This window comes from Bufo gargarizans, chromosome 6, assembly GCF_014858855.1.
Source record: "Bufo gargarizans isolate SCDJY-AF-19 chromosome 6, ASM1485885v1, whole genome shotgun sequence".
NCBI lineage: Eukaryota > Metazoa > Chordata > Amphibia > Anura > Bufonidae > Bufo > Bufo gargarizans.
Window position 1 is genome coordinate 79,067,414 of NC_058085.1, and position 21,214 is coordinate 79,088,627.

A 21,214-nucleotide genomic window follows, 5' to 3' on the forward strand; every position below is an offset into this window, starting at 1 on the left:
CTCATATACTTACGACTAGGGATGAGCGAACTGACTTCAGATGAAACATCCGAAGTCGATTCGCATAAAACTTTGTTCTAATTCGGTATGGAGCTCCGTACAGTATTAGAATGTATTGGCTCAGATGAGCTGAAGTTATTACTTCGCATAACTTTAGAAATTGATTTATACTGTAAAAAAAATAAAAAATAAACATTTCCCGAACTCTGGTTCGGTTCCAAGTTGTACCTTATACAAATGTCTTGAGATCTGATCAAGGGGAAGTGTCCCCAAACTGGGTCATCTATTTCAGACTTATTTTCCTCTAACAAACATTCCAAGCTTAAAGGGATTCTGTCACCTCGTTTTCGGTTATAGAGATGCGGACATGCACGGCTAGATCGCCGCTAGCATGTCTGCAATATACCGGTCCTATAGGGCTGTCTGCTTTTATTTTGTTTAAAAAAATGATTTTAGAGATATGTAAATGAGTCTTGTAAAAGGTGCCCAAGGGGCTGTACGAGCCCCCTGTGAAGGAGCCCAGCACCACCTATGTCCTCCGAATCTCCTCCTTTCATCACAGTTAGATTGCCATAGTCTCGCAATGCGCGATCTCTCGCATGCGCAAAGCCTGTATAGTGTTCCTTCCCTGTGCTAGCATCAGCCTCAGGGAAGGAACTGCGCATCGCGAGATTACGGCAATCTGTGACAAAAGGAGGAGATTCGGAGGACGCAGGCGGTGCTGGGCTCCTTCACAGGGGGGCGTGGCTGGGCACCAGGAAGGTTCATACAGCCCCTTGGGCACCTTACAAGACTCATTTACATATCTATAAAATCATTTTTTAAACGAAATAAAAGCACACAACCCTATAGAACCGGTATATTGCGGACATGCTAGCGGCGATCTAGCCGTGCATGTCCGCAGCTCTATAACTGAAAACGAGGTGACAGAATCCCTTTAAGAGAATTTCGTACCGTTATCACTGTCATTTTCCTAGGTATTTTTTTTTTCACTTCACGGAAACCAGTCTTCGGTCAAACAGTTTTTACTGACCCACCGACATACCAATACTAAGGTCTTGGTTGCCTAGTGGGTATGCATTTTCAAAGCGCAGATTTGATTGGCACTTTTCTATGGCCTGGTTCTCCAGATCTACAAAACGACCACATTCTCCATTTTTCTGGGGTTTCTATATGGCTCCATTGCTTCAATTCAAAACAGACACAAGTTAAAAATAAGGTTTAAAGTAAACGGCTAAGATCCTGGACACATCACCCCTGGAGGTGGAGGCTAAACTGGTTCCAGACAAAAAAAGGTTGCTTGTCTTTGGTATGTGTGAAAGCGCACAAAGCAGATGCTTACCAGTGCTTCATATATTGTAGTACTATACACTGCCATTGTGGAGAAAGTATATAGATTACATATAGGAATGGAGAAGAAAAAAAATAAAATCTGATGTATTTTATTAGGCAACTTTATACATTTTATATAAAAATATACAGATGTACAGCAGAAAAAAATTATAGTTCAGAAAACAAGTTGTAAACACAATCGCTGTAGGATAAGTAACAAACATCTTTCAATGCAATCACCTCAAGAGGAAAGATTACGGCACATGTTCCATTATAAAGGTGCCACCAGTCCAGATGAGAGAAACTCCTCTCACATTAGTCCTGTACAGGTTTACTGAGACTAAAAATATAGTAATAAACTTCTAGATAAGATACACGATCAATAGTGTGACCGTGGAAGCAAATGAAAAAAAATCATCCACCACACCTTCTATGTCTATCATAATCAAAGCCGACACATTGCAACAAAGGCGCTTCGGTTTCCCAATTGTGACATCTCAGGATCAGATGGCAAACAGAAGAATAATCCTGCTCGTCTCCCACAAAACAGCTACACCTCCGGGATGTTATAGTACAGAACCCTATTGCAATTGAAAATACATATGGACACTGGAAAAAAAAAAAACACACACGCAAACTGGGGAGCTCCAGTTTTAGAGGAATTTACACTTTCGCTGGCCATAGAGACAAGGAGGCTACAGCTGCCCACACCGAGTGCACTATAAGAGTGTCACCCTAGAAAATACTGCTCTCCAGACCATCAGGCTCTGTATACAAACGTCATACATCGGCAGCTCTCCTCGTTTTGTATGGATCATGAAAGTGTTAATTCCACTAAAAGTGGAATCATACCCGTGAGAGATTTCCACTGACCAACTCCAGCTTATTGACTTCCCATGCCCTCCGGGATGGTGATGCATCTGTCTTTAGCTCTGCACCGAGTATGAGGTAGATAGGACATGGTGACTCGGTGCTCAGTAAGGTCAATAATCCACAGAGCTTGGCCAGTGCAATGCTCCCTTTAAAGTGCTTTTGGTTGTCTTTGTAAATCACATTCTTTAAGACGCTGTACCCAGTTATCTCCTATCCACATGATAGCGTAATAACTTGGCACAATGCCGTTAAATGGTTGTCTCATCTGAGATACTGCTGGCATATTTGCTAGGATATGACACCAATGTCAGATGGATGGGTCCCACCTCTCTCTAGAACAGGGCCCCCCCCCCCCCCCCCAAGTGACAAACGAGCACACTGCTCATGTGCGGCATGCTCTCCATTCACTTCTATGGGAGTTCCAAAAATAGCCAAGCGAGTGTGCTTGGTTACTTTTGGAAGTCCCACAGAAATGAATAGAGGGCATACGCATGTGCGACCACCTCTCCACTAACTACTATGGGAATGCGAGAAGTAGCAGAGCCAGCGCTTGTCTATTTTCGGAACTCCCATAGAAGCAAATGGAGAGCACGCCGCCCATATCCTAGTGATTCGCCACCAATATTTAAGAAGAGACAACCTCTTTGACATTCGGGGCATTTTTTTAATTTTTTTTTTTATTGCATTCTAATTTTTTTTTATTAACAACCTTTAGTTGCAGCACATCTGCAGACTGTTCATTCTCCTCCTCAGCGAATCTGTCAAGAGTTTGACATTGAGCTGTTAAGGCTACTGATGGCAAACACTAATTTAAGCTAAGTTCTTATGAATTTGATAAGAATTTAGCCTGAGGGTTTATGAGCTGTCAGGGATCTAGAGATAAGGGCTACAGATTAAGCCATTAGAGCAGCTTTCTGACAGAATTTACAGAGAAGGAACAATCTGTAGCTGTAGTGAAACTAAAAGCTCTTTTAACTTACAATACAATAAAAAGAAAATTGTCCCCAAAGGTGATCACACACCTTGAATAGCTGACGCCCGAAGGACAGCTACCTCTCCCACCCCCCTCATTCACATACATTGTGTATTGAGAAGAGGAAGCCGTTACCAGACACCGCTGGCGGCGGCTTATCTCCTGGGAGAACAGAAGGATCGGACTCGAATGCTGATCCTTCTCTTCCTGACAATATGTCAGGGGAAAGTTGAGGGCTCACCAAACACAGACTTTCGGCAAGACGTGCCATTTTTTGCAGATGTGTGTATAGGGGCCTTTCATCCAGTTTATTAGCACTGCGCCTGTTCTAAAGTATTCTCTTTAGAATAAGTAACACCCCTATGTGACACGTACATGGTCAAAGGTTTGCAACCAGACAGCAGTGAAGGATATGCTCTGTGAAGCGCTGTCATTGCCTGATGGTGTATATATATCCTGTCACAGTGGTTCTCCTATTCTGTAGCAGGATAGATATACACCATCAGGAGATGACAGCACTTAAAGAGGACCTTTCATCGGTCCAAACATTGTCAGATAACTATCAGGCTGTGTAGAGAGGCACCCGGGATCTCACTGCACTTACCGTTCTCCCGCTATGTCCCCCGGTATTTTCGCTGACTTGGTTATACTGGGAGGAGTCTGCCCTGTTTCTCCCAGGCTGTAGCGCTGTCCAATCGTAGCTCAGAGCTCACAGCTGAGCTCTGCGATTGGACAATGCTACAGCCAAGGAAAAGGAGACGCCCAGGGAATAACAGGGCAGACTCTTCCCAGTATAAACAATTCAGCAAAAATACCAGGGGACATAAGCGGGAGAACGGAGCGGCGCCCTGGAATAATAGAAAGTGCAGCGAGATCCCGGGGTGCCACTCTACACAGCCTCAGTTATCTTACAATGTTTGGACTGATGAAAGGTCCTCTTTAAAAGGAGCAAATTATGGATTTAGATGCATTTAGCCATTGAATGCTTACAACTACTGTAAAAGCATTCTGACCTTTAAAGCATCACAAAATAGTACAGTATCGCCAGTCAGTCCCTATCTGGCCCATATTGTGGTCTCCCTTGAAGGAACTAGCGTTAGCACTGTACTAGGCTAGGGCCACATGGCACCTAGTGGTCGTGCGGCAGTAAGACTGCAAATTACGTGCTGCTAGTCACACCTAATGATAGTGAATGTGGTTTCACAGAAATACAGCAGTTTTTTTTTCTGTTGTGGCTGACGTACTACCACGTTAGCCATCATTAGGAGTGACGCAGTAATGCCACTCAGCTTACGCAGCAGAACAAGTAACCCTAGCCTTAGGACTGCTTCACAGGAGTGTGTACAGAGTGGAAATCATTCTCCGTGTGTGAGTGTGATCTTCTGTTCTGGACACTGCTTACGGCATTACACTGATTTATAATGCTACGTGCCTGCTATGTACAGTATGATTCTGTAACAAACGTCAAGCAGAGGCACATAACATTATAAACAGTATATTGCTGTGTGCTGCTGCAAGACGAGCAGCGTTTTCCACACACTCCTGTGAAGCAGCCCTTAAATTTACAAGGAACAAAGTTCCCAGTCGTGCAAATTGTGTGCTCTTAAAGGGCATCTGGCAGCAGATTTGTACCTATGCCACTGGCTGACCTGTTACATGTGAGCTTGGCAGCTGAAGGCATCTCATGTGTCTGCATCACTGCCTGGTCCTGTCAAACAAAGTGCAGAGGGCATGGCAGGTGCGGAGCCTCTAGGTGTAATAGTAATGCCCCCGTTGCTCCTAGAGGCTCATTTGCATATATTAAAACATCATTTTTCTCAGCAATGCAGGCACATATGAACATGGGACCAACACAGATGCCTTCAGCTGCCAAGTGCACGTGTAACAGGTCAGCCATTAGGTACAAATCTGCTGATGGATACCCCTTAATATTCTTAGCATCTCCTGATGGTGTGTACCGTACGTGATCTCTATACTGCTTCCCTTTGCAGTACGGCATACATGAACTGTCAGGCGATGACAGCGAGTAGCAAATAATCTGCAGGCTCTGTTAGGAGTCGGGACGCGCACGCCCCTTTCATGTTTTATAGTAATGTGCAGTTTAGTTCTTGAAGTTAAAATGTGGTAACAAAATACACACATTTCCATCAATGAACTGGACACCACCTTACTGTAGAACAAGGGTTCTTTTTCTTTTGGTGCGATTCCACTTTATGATTTGGATACAAATTTCAGGAAATCTTCAAGCTCATCTGCACTTTTGTCCACAAAGTCCTTTGTTTCTTGCCTGATTTTCAGTATTTCTTCATCTTCTTCCAGAGATTCATCTTCCTGCAAATGAGAACAAACAGTTAACAGAACTCTTCAGGTGACACCAAAGCAGCGGGAGACGCAGAATCGAGGCAACTGTACAAAAGCGCCATTTTACATGCCATTTGCTTCAATTTACACAGAATTTTTGGCAGATAAGGAAATATAAATTAAGCAAAGAACGAGAAGTGAGAATGACGTCCTACCTCTTCACTGAATTCAGGATAATTGTATGTTAAATACGTTTTTTTCTTGCCATTTTCTACAAACTCTCTCAGACTTTTTGCAATTAACTGCAGCTTTTCCTCCATATAAGCATAGACACATCCATCTTCTCCCACCAGTATGATCCACTGCATACAGGAAACCATGACCTTAGAGTGCTCTAGTGTTCCAAACACCTGCATTCTTGTGATTTTTGGAAGATATACCTCTTCCCAGGCTTCCTGCATGTACTCCTCGCCCATGTAGATGGTGTCGTCAAGATCACCCAACAGCAGATAATAGGCACTGTTCTTCCATTTTATCAACTCCTCCTTATGGATTTGGACAAATTTTGAGACTACTTCAAGTTTTTTTACTATTATGGAAGGAAAAATAAAAACACAGAATTAAGCTGGGCGTACGCAAAACATTAGCCCAACAACTAACTCTCTTGACTCCCCCATACATATTCAGCTCGGCCGAATGCGTACATAATTGTATGGGCAGAAAAGGTGGATTAACACGTGCAGATTCTCTGACAGATTCCTGTGAGCGCTCATTCCAGACAATCTGCCAGTGTAAATGTGCCGTCGATCACCCAATGAACGAGTGAAACGCTCGTTCATCTGGGGATCCTGTCGATCATGCAGACACCTAAATTAGCTGCCAAGAAACAATGCAGCTCTATGAGGACGAGTGACTGCAATAGCGACTGGACTGATCAAGCAGCCGACTATCGGGAGGGAGCGCTTCCTTCTCGACAATCTGCTGCTGCTCGGCGCTCGTAAATGTCAGACATCTCTGGTGACGGCTTATCTCCCAGAAGAACAAAAGAATTGGGTGAAAATATTTATTTTATCAGATTTTTCTCTCACCTAACAGCATCTGTCATGCACAGTAGACTACTGGCCAAACCCCCGTTCTTCATGGGTTAAGCTAACAATACACTACTGTGTATGGGACCTAACACTAAAGCACTCATCAAATGCACATTACTCACCATCCTTGTCCAGAACCTCAATTAGCGCGGTCAGGCTTTCCTGAGAACACAGCTTCTCCACAGAAACTTCACAATCACAGGGCACTTCTTTTTTAGGTTTGTCGGGCTGCTTGTTGAATCCATTTTTACTACATAAAAGAAGAATTGTAAATCTATTATCCATCTACACGCAGAGGACGGCACACAAACTACAAATGCATTTTGTCCTTTCAGAGTTCTGTAGTATTCGGAGCTCACATTTCCCAGCAACGCCTGATGTTCTAGTGTCTGTACGGAACTTGCTTTGGTGAATTACAATCGGGGAATGCAGACATTACACAGTAAAGGTGCAATCACAGACTCTGGCGTCCATTTGCCGTACACTCCAGGAAAGCTACCTCATGTTTCCATGGGCCTGCAATCACTCAAGTTGGGATACCTTCTTGTTCACCTATATTATAGCACCGTCTGCCACCCTATTCCGTATAGAGGCATTGTGTGAAAAATAAAAAAAAGGCATACGGCACAGTATCATTTTTTTTTTTACGGGAGCCTATGGGTATCAAGCGCACCTGCTTGCCTATACGGTGGCATCCGTTAAACATTTGTTGGAGGTATGCATGTGCAAGTATACAAAGTCAAAAGCTATAATAACCCTGTTTGAGACCATTTGTGTATTAAAACTTAGCTTTTAATTGGATAGTTTAAGATTTCTATGCCCCAACAACCCACCCCCTTAGCAAGGCACAATAAATGTGTGCATCAAACCATGCTTAAATAATGCCAAGGGGAGGAGATCTGGACATATGGCAACTACAGGCAGAGGCCCGCTGGATTCACCAATTAACTACAATGAGCCCTATGGATTCTCCTTCTCAGCATTTATATGATAAAGGGGTTATTCAACCCCTATAATGCCTCCCGGCACCTCATACAGGTTATACTTACCCTGCTCCCTCGTCGCTCCTGATGCCCACCCGCGCGCCCCCCCCCCCCCCGTGTTTCAATCCACACAACGGGGATACGCAATGGCCGTATGGGCATCAGGAGTAAGTATAACCTGTATGAGGTGACCGGGCATTATAGTGGTTGGATAACCCCCTTTAAGTTCTAATACACAAAGCTGGCCAGTGGTGTATAGCATTCCAGTGACTGGAAACCACCCGGACAGCAGCAAACAACCCAAGAAGGAGGAAGTCAGGTAGCACTCACCGCTCTGAAGGGTGCTGCGGACTTTTGGAAGGAGTGTTGTCTATGTAGCAGGAGGATGGCATTATTTCAAGGAATTTATACTGCAATATTCACTATATTCAGCCGGCTCTGTTAAAATGCATAAAACAAACGCAGGTCAATTAGTCATCTGCTACCTGGACTGGTACGACATCACTATTATTGTAACATGTGGGCAACGACTGCAGTGACGCCAGTGGGGCACATACAGAAAGTTCACGTGTACCAGCCTGCATAGGTGAACAAGAGAGAAGAGGCTGCCAGACAGTTCTGCCAATGATTACTTAAAGGGGTTGTCCAGGTTCAGAGCTGGACATAAGCCCTCCTTCACACATTTAGCCTGTATGAGTGGAGCAACGAAACATTTCTTGCCCGATGCTACCCCTTGACTGCACTAGCTCGGCTATTTCCGTCTGCCCCATAGAAATGAATGGGAGCAGGGACCCGCACCTATCAGACAATGGGGGCATATCCTTGTGATATGCCCCGATTGTGTGTGATGGGAACACCCCTTTAAGCCATCATTCTCCTGCATCGGGAAACATTTAAAGGGATATTCCCATATGGAACATTTATGGCACATAGATACTATACACCATAAATGTCTGATAGCAGCAGGCCCAAAAGTACCAGAATCCGTCTCAAAAACAGGACCCCGTCTTAAACAGAAAGCACACTGCACATGGTTTGTTGATAAATGTTGGGTAACCCCATTAACACTTTCTCTTCCAGCAACATACATGTACGGTGCTGGAGCGATAGGAAAACATGGCGCCTGCTCGACTAATTATAGCGACTATGAGCTGTGCGCTGCGATTGGCCAGCAGTGCAGCAAGGGACACGCCTCCTACAAAAAAATCTGTCAGAGGGAGCGCAGACACCGGAGCCTATACCGGGCGAACGGAGCGGCGCCCAGACTTACTAGTAAGTGCAGGGGGACCCCTGGGCGCCGCTCTGCCCACTGATCTAGTTAGTTTTTAGTTTGTACAGTAGTGAAAAGGTCCTCTTTAAAGCTCCTGGAATCTAGCAGGAGCAGGTCGGGTCCCGGCTGACAGACACAGCTGGGACCCTGAGGAGACGACAGGAGCGGTTTATTACCGTTTCTACCTTCTCCTGTGCCTGCAGGACAGCGCTGAATGAGCGCAGGAAGCAGAGCCCCTTACTCTTTTAGTGCCGCCGGTCACGTGACCGCCGGGGGTATCTGGAGCACGGGCTGGAGCAGAGCTGCAGGGTCTAAGGAGACCCTGATCAGCTCTGCCTGTGTGTCATTCCCCAAAAAAAAAAAAAAAAAAAAAAAATATATATATATATATATATATATATATATATATATATATATATATATATATATATATATATATATATATATATATATATATATATATATATACCGTATTTATCGGCGTATAACACGCACCTTCATTTTAGAGGGAAATTTCAGGAAAAAAAATTAAATTTCAAATAAAGCCTCTGATCTGCCCCCTCTGGTAACGCAAACCCCCCCCCCCCTCCCTCCCCAGTATTAATCATTGGTGGCAGTGGCCACAGGGTCCCCCTCCTCCCCCCCCCCATCATTGGTGGCAGTGTCAGTTCCTATCGGAGCCCCAGCAGTGTAATGCTGGGGCTCCGATCGCTTACCATGGCAGCCAGGAGTCACGCTACTGAAGCCCTGGCTGCCATGGTATGTTAGTAGTGAGCAGAGAGCAGCGCATTATACTCACGTGCGCTGTGGCCGGCGGTCGCTCCTTCTCATAGGTCTGTGCGGCGCATTGCTAATGCTGTAAGCATTAGCAATCCGCCGCACAGACAGAAGAAGGAGCGACCGGCGGCCACAGCGCACGTGAGTATAATGCGCTGCTCTCTGCTCACTAACATACCATGGCAGCCAGGGCTTCAGTAGCGTGACTCCTGGCTGCCATGGTAAGCGATCGGAGCCCCAGCATTACACTGCTGGGACTCCGATCGGAACTGTGGGATATGGCCGGCACATTCATTGGTGGCGCAGTGGCCACAGTCCCTCCCCTCCTCCTCTGTCCTCGTTGGTCTTCAGCGGCAGCCGCTCACAGTGGGGAGGGAGGGACTCCCTCCTCCTCCCTCCGCTGTGCCGGCCGGCTCAGTCCTGCCTCTCTGGCCTCCGGAGGACACGTTTCAGCCCTAATCGGCGTATAACACGCATACATCATTTGCCCCCTATTTTCAGGGGGAAAAAGTGCGTGTTATACGCCGATAAATACGGTATATATAATAAATAAAAGACACCGCAGCACGTCCGTTTGGTGAAAAAAGTGGGACCCTTTATTCACCTGTGCGACGTTTCGGTCCGCTCACTGGGACCATTCTCAAGCAATTGCTTGAGAATGGTCCCAGTGAGCGGACCAAAACGTCGCACAGGTGAATAAAGGGTCCCACTTTTTTCACCAAACGGACGTGCTGCGGTGTCTTTTATTTATTCTAGAATTTACACCTTGGTAAGGTGTGTTCACCGCTGGCACCCACACATTTACTACCAGGAGTGCTGCTCTGAATTTTCATCGCTATATATATAGAGTTTACAAAAATTACCTCCTGGGGGACATATGTGGCAAAAAAATAAATAAAAATACCCCCAAAATTTGTATTAATTACAATGCAGTTTCTAACAGAAACCATCACCATAATCGCCCCGTTCTCTCAAACCTATACATGTTATATATGAAAACGATTGTCACAAACTAGGGAACCCATTGCAATAATTAAATTTTTGCGTCAGTTTTAAATATTTAATAAAAAACACTTTAATAATTAGCAGTTTTCTTCCAAATTCAACCTAAAAAAAATTTAAAAATAAAATAAACATTCTAATAAAAAGTCCTAAGTGTCAAGAAAAAAAAATATATAATAAATCACAAAAATTATTTTGGTAGTCAAACAAATAAAAAATCTACAGTCACTAAACAACCACGTGCACATAAATCACAAAAAGTTGCCTGGACATTCAGGCCTTTTATGGGCCCGGTCATGAAAGGGTTAATGATCCATTATAGTTCAAAATTTTGTATGCGTTAAATCGTAAAAAAAAAAAAAAGAGTTGGCATCAATAAAAAATTCGATTGTGCAGAAAAAATTAAAATAAAATAAAAGAGCCCTGACACTGCTCAGTGTGTGTGTGTGTGTGTGTGTGATGTAATATATAGAGAAACACTATAAAAGTTATGGGGGTCAGAATACAGAGAGATATATTTATTTTTACACTATTTAAAACATAAAAAACCTATACATATGGGGTATCGTTGTAATCGTACTGACCCAGAGAATGAAGGGCATGAGTCAGTTTCACTGCAAACGGAACACCGTGGGAACAAAACCCATACAACGGTGGAGGAACTCCCCCCCCCCCACAATTCCACCCCATTTGGATTTTTTTTTTTAACCTCTTCCTGCTACATTGTATGGTGCTTTTAGAAAATACAACTTGTCCCGCAAAAATAATAAGCCCTCATACAGTTATGTGACCGGAAATATACAAACTTTATGGTTCAAGGAAGATAGGGAAGAAAAATTAATGTGCAAAAAAGGAAAAACCTCCAGTATCCTAAGGGTTAAAGAGTTGGGGGGGGGGGGGGGTGTATCTGCACAGTCTGACCATGGCAGCACTGACTGGATGGAGTCTATGCAGAGACACCCCCCCAACTGGTTACCCCCCTCTGTACCCCTACTGAAGGCTAATAGCAATTCATCTATAAACTTCTAGTGCAAATAATAAAGGAATGGCACACTATAAAACCAAAACCAATTAAACACATGCCCCCCCCCCCAAAAAAAAAATTGAAATTATAATTTTTTCAGCTTTCCACTTCATTATATGAAATATTATATAGTAACATTAGAGAGAGAGAAAAAAAAAAAAAAAAAAAAAAAACACACACACACACAACTTCATATGGCTGTGACGCTAACCTCCGGCACTCCAGCTGTGGTAAAACTACAACTCCCAAGATGTACACTTGCTTGGCTGCTCTCAGAACTCAATAGAAATAAATGGATCATGATGGGAGTCGTAGTAAAATATCGGACGGTGACCACACATTATTTGCGGATTATTGCCCCTAAGGCTTGGCATACAATTCCAAAAAGCACACAGATCACGTCTATACCTCACACGTCCACAAGGGGGCGCCTAGGGATTTAAATTTATTTCCCCCTCCAACAAGTTTCGGACATAAAAAAAATCCAGTCCCCCTTTCATCTGCTCGTGTGCCCCCCAAACAAGAGGAAAGTAACACTCCACGACCAGTAAGCTGACCACAGCGCCGTCTGCCTTACGATCAGGCGCGGCCGCCATTTTAGAATTAGAAAGAAAGAAAGTAAAATAAAAGCGTAACTTACCTTAAAAATAAAGAGGTCTTGAGAGTTGTCTAGCGGTTCGGAGATGGAAGTGTATACAAAAGTAATATACTTGGAAGAACCGACCAAGTATATCACTTGCGTATACACGTCCTCCGCAGCTGCTCTCTCCCTACCTAGTTCAGAAAGCTTCTAGTTCGTTATCCTAAGATGGCCGCCAGAAGAGCCGCGCGCCTGGTCACGTGACCGGCCCCCAGCCTGTCAGCGTCGCTACACCCTCGGTTTCGTGACGCAGAGCGCGGGCTCAGCCCTGTTCTCCTCAGTCAGACGTGTCTGAGGGGAAGGCGCCATTACTCACAGTCCTGCTGCAGCATGTGTCATGTGTGACGGCTCTATGGCTGTTCCCTGTATGTTAGTAGCGGCAGACATACATGATTACCTGTGGACATAGAGGAGAGCGTGCCTCGTGCATGCTCTAGCGCTCCCTCATTTTTTGACATTTTTTTTTACATAAGAAGCTGCGCTTATTTTTTTTCTGGGCGTACGCCTTGTCATAAATTAGTTACAACTCTGGTAGCTCGTGGGCCATCCGGAAAATCTAGTTTTCTGCCAACTTTGATGCCTTTTCCCTAGCGTAACATTAGTAAATTTGCCAGGTCCGGACACCCTAGGCTGACCCCCGACACTCCTTTTTGTCGAATGCACGGGCGTTCAAAAAGTCACAAAAAAGGGGTTATGCAACAATTTTACACCAAAATGAGCCATAAAACTGTTAGTAAATGACCCCCACTCCTACTTTCCAGAACCGAGGGTCAAGTTTGGAACCTTTTTTGTCCCTGGCTTCTAAACCTACATATATATTGGGGTGGATCGCTGGCCCCAATAATGACTCGTGACCCGACAGTAATGTGCTGTTTGGGGACACCAGTGATTTGCTGCAGAGGCGACGTGACCCCGTCTGTAACGCGTCGGTTACAAGACCAAAGGCACTGCAACGTAGCGGTCATGCTGATGAGTTAGTGCTGTACTTTAGGGACGTTGTCCTGCTCCTAGCGAAAATTGGGGAAGAAGCAAAGATGTCATAGCAACATATCACTGGTGGTCTGATTGCTGAGACCCCCTCCAAATCACTAGAATGAAGAGATAGAAGCACTTGCATATCACTCACTTTCTTCCAGCAGGAGACCGCGAGGAGAGAGAACGCGCTAAGCGAGCACTTTTCCCTCCTAGCAATTAGTGGGGGTCTCAACCAGGGTTGATGACAAGAATTTTTTTTTTTCTGGGCAAAATATCCCTAAATCACTGACAGTCAACATTTTTATGGAAAAATTGGAAAACCCATAATGAATGATAAAGATTTCTCGCCCAGTTTCCTTGGGGGACACAGAAGACCTTGGGTATAGCTCATCTCCCTAGGAGGCGTGACACTAAGTGAAAACTGTTAAGCCCCTCCTCCACAGCTATACCCTCAGCCTGGAGAGAGAGACTGCCAGTTTTTGCTTAGTGTCCAAGGAGGCAAGACACTCCCTGCTCTGCAGGGCTCTTTTCTCCTTGTTTAAATTTTTAGATTTTTACTTTTTTCTTTCTTTTTGTTCCAGATCATCAGGGACAACAGAGACGCACTAGACCTCTCTGTTCTCCCGGGGTTGAGCTGCGCCAGTGCCGGTCACCGCACTGCTGCCTCCCCCACAGAAGGCAAGGTGGACCAGGGCAGCCCAGCTCCCCTGCATCCCGCCAGCACAAGGGTCGCCCGCACGCCAAGCCCCTCTTCCAGCGTCCTGCCACTACGGTGCCAGTAGCTGAAGGGGCGACCCTGCTGGAATGGACCGAGGGTGAAGACGGCTGTGGTAAGAGAGTGGCTTCTCCAGCCCTACGTCCCCCACCCAATGGTCTCCTGCGTGCCTGACCCCCATACTGGGCCTCTGGACCCTTCCCCTGCTGGACATAGGCTGGCCCCTGGGGTGCCGCTGTGCGGCAATCTGCTCCTCTTTTCTCCTGGCCTCATGGGACATGCTGCTAGTGAGGGGACTATATCCTGAGCTCTCCGTCTCTGGGTCCCCCCCTGGCATCTGGGCTTCCCCCCCATTTCGCCTGATCACATTGGGCTTACCGGAGGGGCAGGACGCTACAGTGGAGTAAGGAGGACCCCTTACTCTTCCGGCCGGCGGGGTGGGCTCCCGCGGCCAGCGAGCCGCCATTCCGGCCCTCCTGTCTTTTCTGGCGGCGGGGTGGGCTCCCGCGGCCGGCAAGACCGCACCCGCGGCCCGCATTGGGCTTGACTATGCCCCAGCAGGTGCCGGTCGGCGGGGCTCCGCTAGTTGGTCCCAGGCTTCGGGCCTGCTGGGCCGCAATCCCGACCGGCCTGCGGGGTGGGCTCCCGCGGCCGGTTTGAACCGCCATTCCGCCTCAGGTCCCGGCGGTATGACGGGCCGGACGCCACAACTTTAGCCCCCGGCTTCGCGGCCTACTAGGCCGCAATTTTCCGGTCTCTGGTGGAGGGGGCGGGAACTTCTCCAGGCGCGATTTTTTCCCGCCTGGAGGTTCCTCCGCCCCCAGGGGATCGCACGCCGCCCTCCAGGTCGGATCCCTGTTAACCCTTTGGGTACAGGCCGGCTCCCACAAGTGGGTCTGTATAGTTAGCCCTCCTTTTTTTTCTCCTGGTCTTCTCAGGGCCCCTATATAGTGGCTCCCCTTTAGCCTCAGAGGCTGGGTTTTTAAATTAGATTAAAAAAAAAAAAAAAAAAAAAAAAAAAACGTTTTATAATGATAAAATAATTAATAATTGATCATGATTTCTATTGGGCTGCGCAGGACGCTGCAGCCTCATCAGTAATGCTGCATGTCTGCATGTCCTCTTTCCACAGGCGGCATGGTGTTGCGCTCCCAGCCTGCGTCGCTGCTAGGGCATTTCCCCTTTTAGGTGGTTTTTTTTTTTTTTTTTTTTCTTGCCTCTTCCAGGATACGGCGCTGGCCAAGTGCATTCGGACCTTCTGTAGGCAGCATTCATCGTCTCTCCGGTTATGGTGCCTGCCATGTGCATTCCCCCCCTTCCTAGGCGGGCTACTGCACTCCCCCTGGCTGGCCATGTGCATAACCCCCTTCTTAGGCGGAATACTGCACCTTCACCGGATACGGTGCTGGCCATGTGCACGACTCCCTTCCATAAGCGGAACGCTGCACTCTCTGGTTTTGCTGCCGGCCCTGTGCGGGACCCCCTTCCTGGGCGGAACGCAGCACTCACTGGATTCGCTGCCGGCCATGTGCGTGACCCCCCTCCTGGGCGGAACGCGGCACTCTCACTGGATCTGTTGCCGATCATGTGCATGACCCCCTTTTTTAGGCGGAATACTGCACTCTCGCCGGATACGGTTTTGGATATGTGCACGTCCCCCTTCCATTGGTGGAATGCTGCGCACTCGCTGATGTGCTATGATGTACTATGTTCTTATGCTGCACTCACTGGTTTCGCTGCCGGCCATTTCTTAGGCGGTATGCTGCACCCTTGTTGGATTCCCTGCCGGCCTTAGGTATGCCTCCTTCCCTCAGGCAGCATACATACTTCCCTCTGTCGTTGGTTGTTTCCTCGCAGGTACGTTGCTGGCCACGTGCATGTATCCCATACATGGCAGGGTGCTTGCGCTCTCGCTGGATCCGCTGTCGGCCATATGCATGGCCCCTCTTCCGTAGGCGGTGTACGCACTCTTGCTGGATTCTCTGCCAGCCCGGGGCATGCCTTCCTTCCTCAGGCGACATGCACGCATCCTTAGTGACTGTGTTTGTCTCTTGCCAGTACATTGCTGGCAATGTGTATGACTCCCATGCATGGCGGTGTGCTCGCACTCTCCCTGGATGAGATGCTGGCCATGTGCTTTACCCTCCCTTTTTCTGGGCGTTGTGCTACACTCTCACCGGATACATTGCTGGCCAGGAGAATGGCCCTCTAACATGGGTGGGACGCTTGCACTTCCATTGGTTACGGTGCTGGCCTTGTGCATGACCACCTCTCACTTCAAGGGCAGAATTTGGCACGCTCATGAGATTCACGGCTGTCCTTGTATGGCTGTGCTGGACTTGTACATGTCCCCCTTCATTGGCAGAGTAGTTGCACTCTCGCTGAGTTCAGTGTTGGGTGTATTATTGCACACTCATTTAATGCTAGGATATCCCTGTGCATGTTCCCCTTTCGCTAGGTGGACCTCCTGCGTTCCTGCTGGAATATAGGGTAATGTCCTGCTTCTCTGAAGTAGGTATGGCCTTAGGCATCACTCCCTTTTGGGACGGGTCTTTGCACTCTTGCCGTCTGCTGTTGGCCAGGTACAATTTCCCCCCTTTCGGGGTGGGCTGATTGCGTTCCTTCGCATGCTATGCTAGGTTTGTGCATAACTCCCTTTCAGGTTGCACTTTGCAATTCCGTACATGCTGGGGCACTCTGGGACGAGCCCCCCCCCCCCCCCTTTTTTTTTCTAGGTGGGTTGGCCTTCTCGCTGCTTACGGGGCTGCTCGTACGTATGCCTCACCTGCTTCCTGCGGCATACCTTTGTTTCTTGGGAGACGATGCTTGCCGCCAGCCTTGCACTCGTCCCTAGGGAGTTCATTCTGTCCTCCTGACCGGACAGGCTCTTTTGCTCTCTGCTGCACCGAGCTGACAGGGAGTGTTCGTGGGTCCTAGATGCATGCCCATGCGTCCTTCTGCGGCATTACTTCCCTGCGCTAGTGGTCACATGGTCGAGAGTGCTGTTGTCTGCGGCGCCTCTCGAATTCTTCGTTGACTCTGGCAGGACTGTGGTTCCCTTGCCTGCTGCAATTTCCTCCTCTTCGGATGCAGTGTGGTATGAGTCCTTCCTCTTGGCGCCTCTACGCTCCTGTCTGATCTGCTACCGGGTTCGGGCTGCTCTTCTCGGGAAGGTCACCCGACTTCTCTTGGGTGCTGGATTACCCAGGTCCGGGGACCTCCGCCTTGGGTTCTTCAAGGTATTCGCCTTCTGCGAGACGGTGGACTGGGCGTCTCACAGTGTAGCGGATTCTGCTTTTGAGCTGTCCTATGGCTTCCCTGTTGCCCACTCCTCCTTTCGGTTGGAGGGTGTGTTGTCGGCCTCTGTCTCGACGGCCTTATCTCGCCGGCTTTGTTCGGCTCCCGCTCTATACGAATCACTCCGATGTGGCTTCTCGCCAGCCTTCGGAGGCTGTATTTTCACGGTCCTCCCCTCTGGGGAGAGCATGTTTGTTCATGTGGATGGTTCCGGTGTTCCTTTTGGCCTCGTACCGTCTCCCTTGTTCACGCTGGCTGTATTAGCTGTGTGCCTATTTACCGAGTCTACCGCGTTCTGTCCCCCCACTGAGTGCAGATTGCGTGGCCCGTTCTAAGACGATGGTCCTGATGTAGACTTACCTTCTCGATGTCTTGGGGGGACTACCTCGGTCCAGGTTGTCCTTTGGTCTCCCTCACCGGGACTGTACAACGTGGTTGCATCGGCATGGACTTTAGCCTGCCTTCCCCTGGCGTCTGGTGGATCCTTTGGGTTCTTTCCCTCTGTCCTCTGCTCCTCCACTCGGGTGGATACGGGACAACGTTGTTTGAGGGCCGACGGGGCTAGTTTTGTCGACCCTTCTGCCCGTGTTACTGGTCTGCGCCTGATCACATTGGGTTTTCGCCTGCTTGCCAGGCGACTGTCCGCTCCTGGCTGTGTTTCGTCCAGGATCTGTCGTAAGACTTAGGTTTTTTTTTTTTTTTTGACTGGGGTTCTGTGGGAAGCTGTGCATTCCCCACACTGAAGTTCTTTCCCCATGGTTCTGTCTTTTCCTTGAGGTGTCAAGTGTCGGCGCTGTTCTTCCTCTTCCAGCGTTCCCGGCCCTCTGGCCTGCCAAGTCCTTCTTCCTCGGAGTGGCTCTTTGGTTCCTCTGTACTGTCCTTCGGTACCGCCCTGGGGACTGTATTCTGAGCTCTCGGCGCTCCAATCTTGTCCTTGGAGCCGTTACAGGAGTTCTCTCTATCCCTTCTGTCCTGTACGGTCGTGTTCCGTATCGGTCGTGTCTCTGACGGGTGCCAGATTGGCCTTTTTTGTTGTTACGAGCTTTCTGTCTTTTCCAGGTCAGGGCTGTTTCTGCATCCCGTTTCTTCCTTCCTTCTGAAGGTGGTGTTTGCCTTTCGCTTCAACACCTCACCTATTTGGTCGTTGTTTGGGCCTTGCCGTTTTTACTTGGAGATCTCCGACTCTTGCAGACGTTCGGCCTCTTGGGTTTCCAGGAGGTCTGTGCATAGGGTTGACAGACTCCAGGGTGGTTTTCCTCCGCTTGATCAGATTGGCTATTGCTGAGGTTACCGCACCTAGGGCAGGATTCTGTCGTTGGTGTCACCGTTCCTTTCACCAGAGCGGTCGGTGCCTCCTGGGCTGGAGGCATTGGGCTTCGGCTGTGCATTTGGGCACGGTGGCCACGGGTCTGCCTTGCACGCCTTACTGAGTTTCTACAGGGTGCATGCTCTGACTTTGGCGGATGCTGCCTTACCCCGCCTGGGTTTACAGGCGGCGGTTCATTGATGCCTTTCGGGTGCTTCACCTTGGTGCTGTGGTCCCTCCCCCTTTTGGACTGCTTTTGAACGTCCCAAGGTCTTCTGTGTCCCCCAAGGAAACTGGGCGAGAAAACGAGATTTTTGTATAACTTACCAGTAAAATCTCTTTCTCGCTCTTTCCTTGGGGGACACAGCACCCACCCATTCATTGTTTTTTCTCTGTGCGTTTTCCGAGTTTTTGTTACCCGTTGGGTAGTTGGCTTTTTGGTTCCTTGTTGGTCTTTGCCTTTTCTCACTGCTTGGACACGCAACTGGCAGTCTCTCTCTCCAGGCTGAGGGTATAGCTGTGGAGGAGGGGCTTAACAGTTTTCACTTAGTGTCACGCCTCCTAGGGAGATGAGCTATACCCAAGGTCTTCTGTGTCCCCCAAGGAAAGAGCGAGAAAGAGATTTTACTGGTAAGTTATACAAAAATCTCGTTTTTAAGTAATAGATGTCTGTATCTCAGTATATTGATATTAACTCATCACCAGCGTGTAATGTGAGCTGTAAAATGATGAGAATTACCACCAAAATAATCAAGGACCCCCAGCCTCAAAAAAAAAATCTGACACATCTAGTTTTTTTCATGGACACAGGAAAAAAGTTGCCTATTTTTATGGACTGTCCAAAAGTTTTCTCAAAGCTCGGTGACCCTTTAACCCTTTCACTACCACAACTGGAGCGATAGGCAAACATGGCGCCGACTCGTACGTGCAGCGGGCGTCAAGGCCTGCGGGTCTCTATTTCAAACAGCAGAGACCCGTGGCTAGTTACTGCGATCAAGTGAGATCACGGCATCTAAAGGGTGAAAAAATCCGGAAGCACGAGCTTAGGGTGTGTTACCGGCATCCTCTGTGGCCAGTGAGGATACTGGTAATTAATTGATTTTAATGCGCTCAGCCTTTCAGAAGAGACTAAGCAAGGACATTTATGCTGTCATTCTTATTTTGGCCACCAGGTGGCAGACCAACATAAGAAATGAGCAATCCCAAGCAATAACTGGAATATAAAAATCCATGATTGTTCAGAATTTTTATTTTTTTTATTGGATTTTGTATGCTTAAATCTTCCCACTTTCCATATAATAAAAAAATAAATACATAAATAACAAAAAATATAAACATCATGGTTATCACTGCGACCGAAAAACGCCTGTACTATTATAATATAAAAATATTTTTTTAATACAGCGAATGGCATAAGGGAAAGAAGGGTCAAAATGGCCAATTTTAATTTGCTTCTCTTACAAAAAAAAGTAATAAAATGTGATAAAGTCACACACACTCCAATATTGTCCCGCAAAAAAATGAGCCCCCACACAGCTCAGTAGATAGAACTATAAAAATAGGGGTCAAAATATGGTGATGTAAAAAAAATTTTTTATTTTTTTTTCAAAGTTTAACCACTTCCAGACCGGGCCATTTGCCCCCTTCCCAACCAGGCGTAATTTTGCAAATCTGACATGTGTCACTTTATGTGGTAATAACTTTGGAATGCTTTTACATATCCGACCCATTCAGAGATTGTTTTCTCATGACACATTGTACTTCATGTTAATGGTAAATTTGAGTCAATATGTTTTACCTTTATTTATAAAAAAAATCTAAAAGTTAATGAAAAGTTGAAAAAATTCACCGTTTTCAAAATTTTTATCTCTGCTTTTAAGACAGATAGTGATGCCTCATACAATATTTATTACATACCATTCCCCATATGTCTACTTTCTGTGGGCATCATTTTGGTAATTTTTTATTTATTTTTTAGGACGTTAGAATTTTTAGAATTCTTGAAGCAATTTTTTAAATTTTAAAGAAAATTTCCAATGTCAACTTTTTTAAGGACCAGTTCAGTTCTGAAGTCACTTTGTAGGGCTTACATAGTGGACCCCCCCCCCCATAAATTACCCCATTGTAGAAACTACACCCCTCAAGTTAGGCCTCGTTCACATCAGCGTTCAGCCTTTCCGTTCTCCTGCTCCGTTATAGGAGCAGGAGAACGGAAAGGACGGATTGGGCACATAACTGAGGCGAGCGGAGCATACGGACCCCATAGACTATAATGGGGTCCGTTAGGTTTACGCTCAGAAAATGATTTTGGAGCGGAGACAAAAGTCCAGCATGCAGGACTTTTGTCTCCGCTCCAAAATCATTTTCTGAGCTGGGGTCCGTAGGCTCCGTTCGCCTCAGTTATGTGCCCAATCCATCCTTTCCGTTCTCCTGCTCCTATAACGGAGCAGGAGAACGGAAAGGCTGAACGCTGGTGTGAACTCAGCCTTACTCAAAACTGATTTTACAAACTTTGTTAACCCTTTGGGTGTTCCACAAGAATTAAAGGAAAATAGAGATTACATTTCTAAATTTCATTTTTTTTGGCACATTTTCCATCTTAATCAATTTTTTTCTTTAACTCATCGAGGGTTAACAGCCAAACGAAACGTAATA

General features: G+C 47.0%; 1 protein-coding gene across 1 annotated transcript; it reads right to left on the minus strand.

Annotated features, from left to right (window-relative positions):
- Positions 1-5,004: 5,004 nt before the first annotated feature.
- Positions 5,005-12,438, minus strand: LOC122940872. The gene is made up of 5 exons (XM_044297742.1): positions 12,267-12,438; positions 7,884-7,991; positions 6,693-6,820; positions 5,695-6,068; positions 5,005-5,509 (listed from the first exon to the last, which is right to left on the minus strand). The coding sequence occupies exons 2-5, from the start codon at positions 7,943-7,945 to the stop codon at positions 5,390-5,392; spliced, it is 684 nt and encodes a 227-aa protein (XP_044153677.1). The 5' UTR covers positions 7,946-7,991; positions 12,267-12,438; the 3' UTR covers positions 5,005-5,389.
- Positions 12,439-21,214: the final 8,776 nt, after the last annotated feature.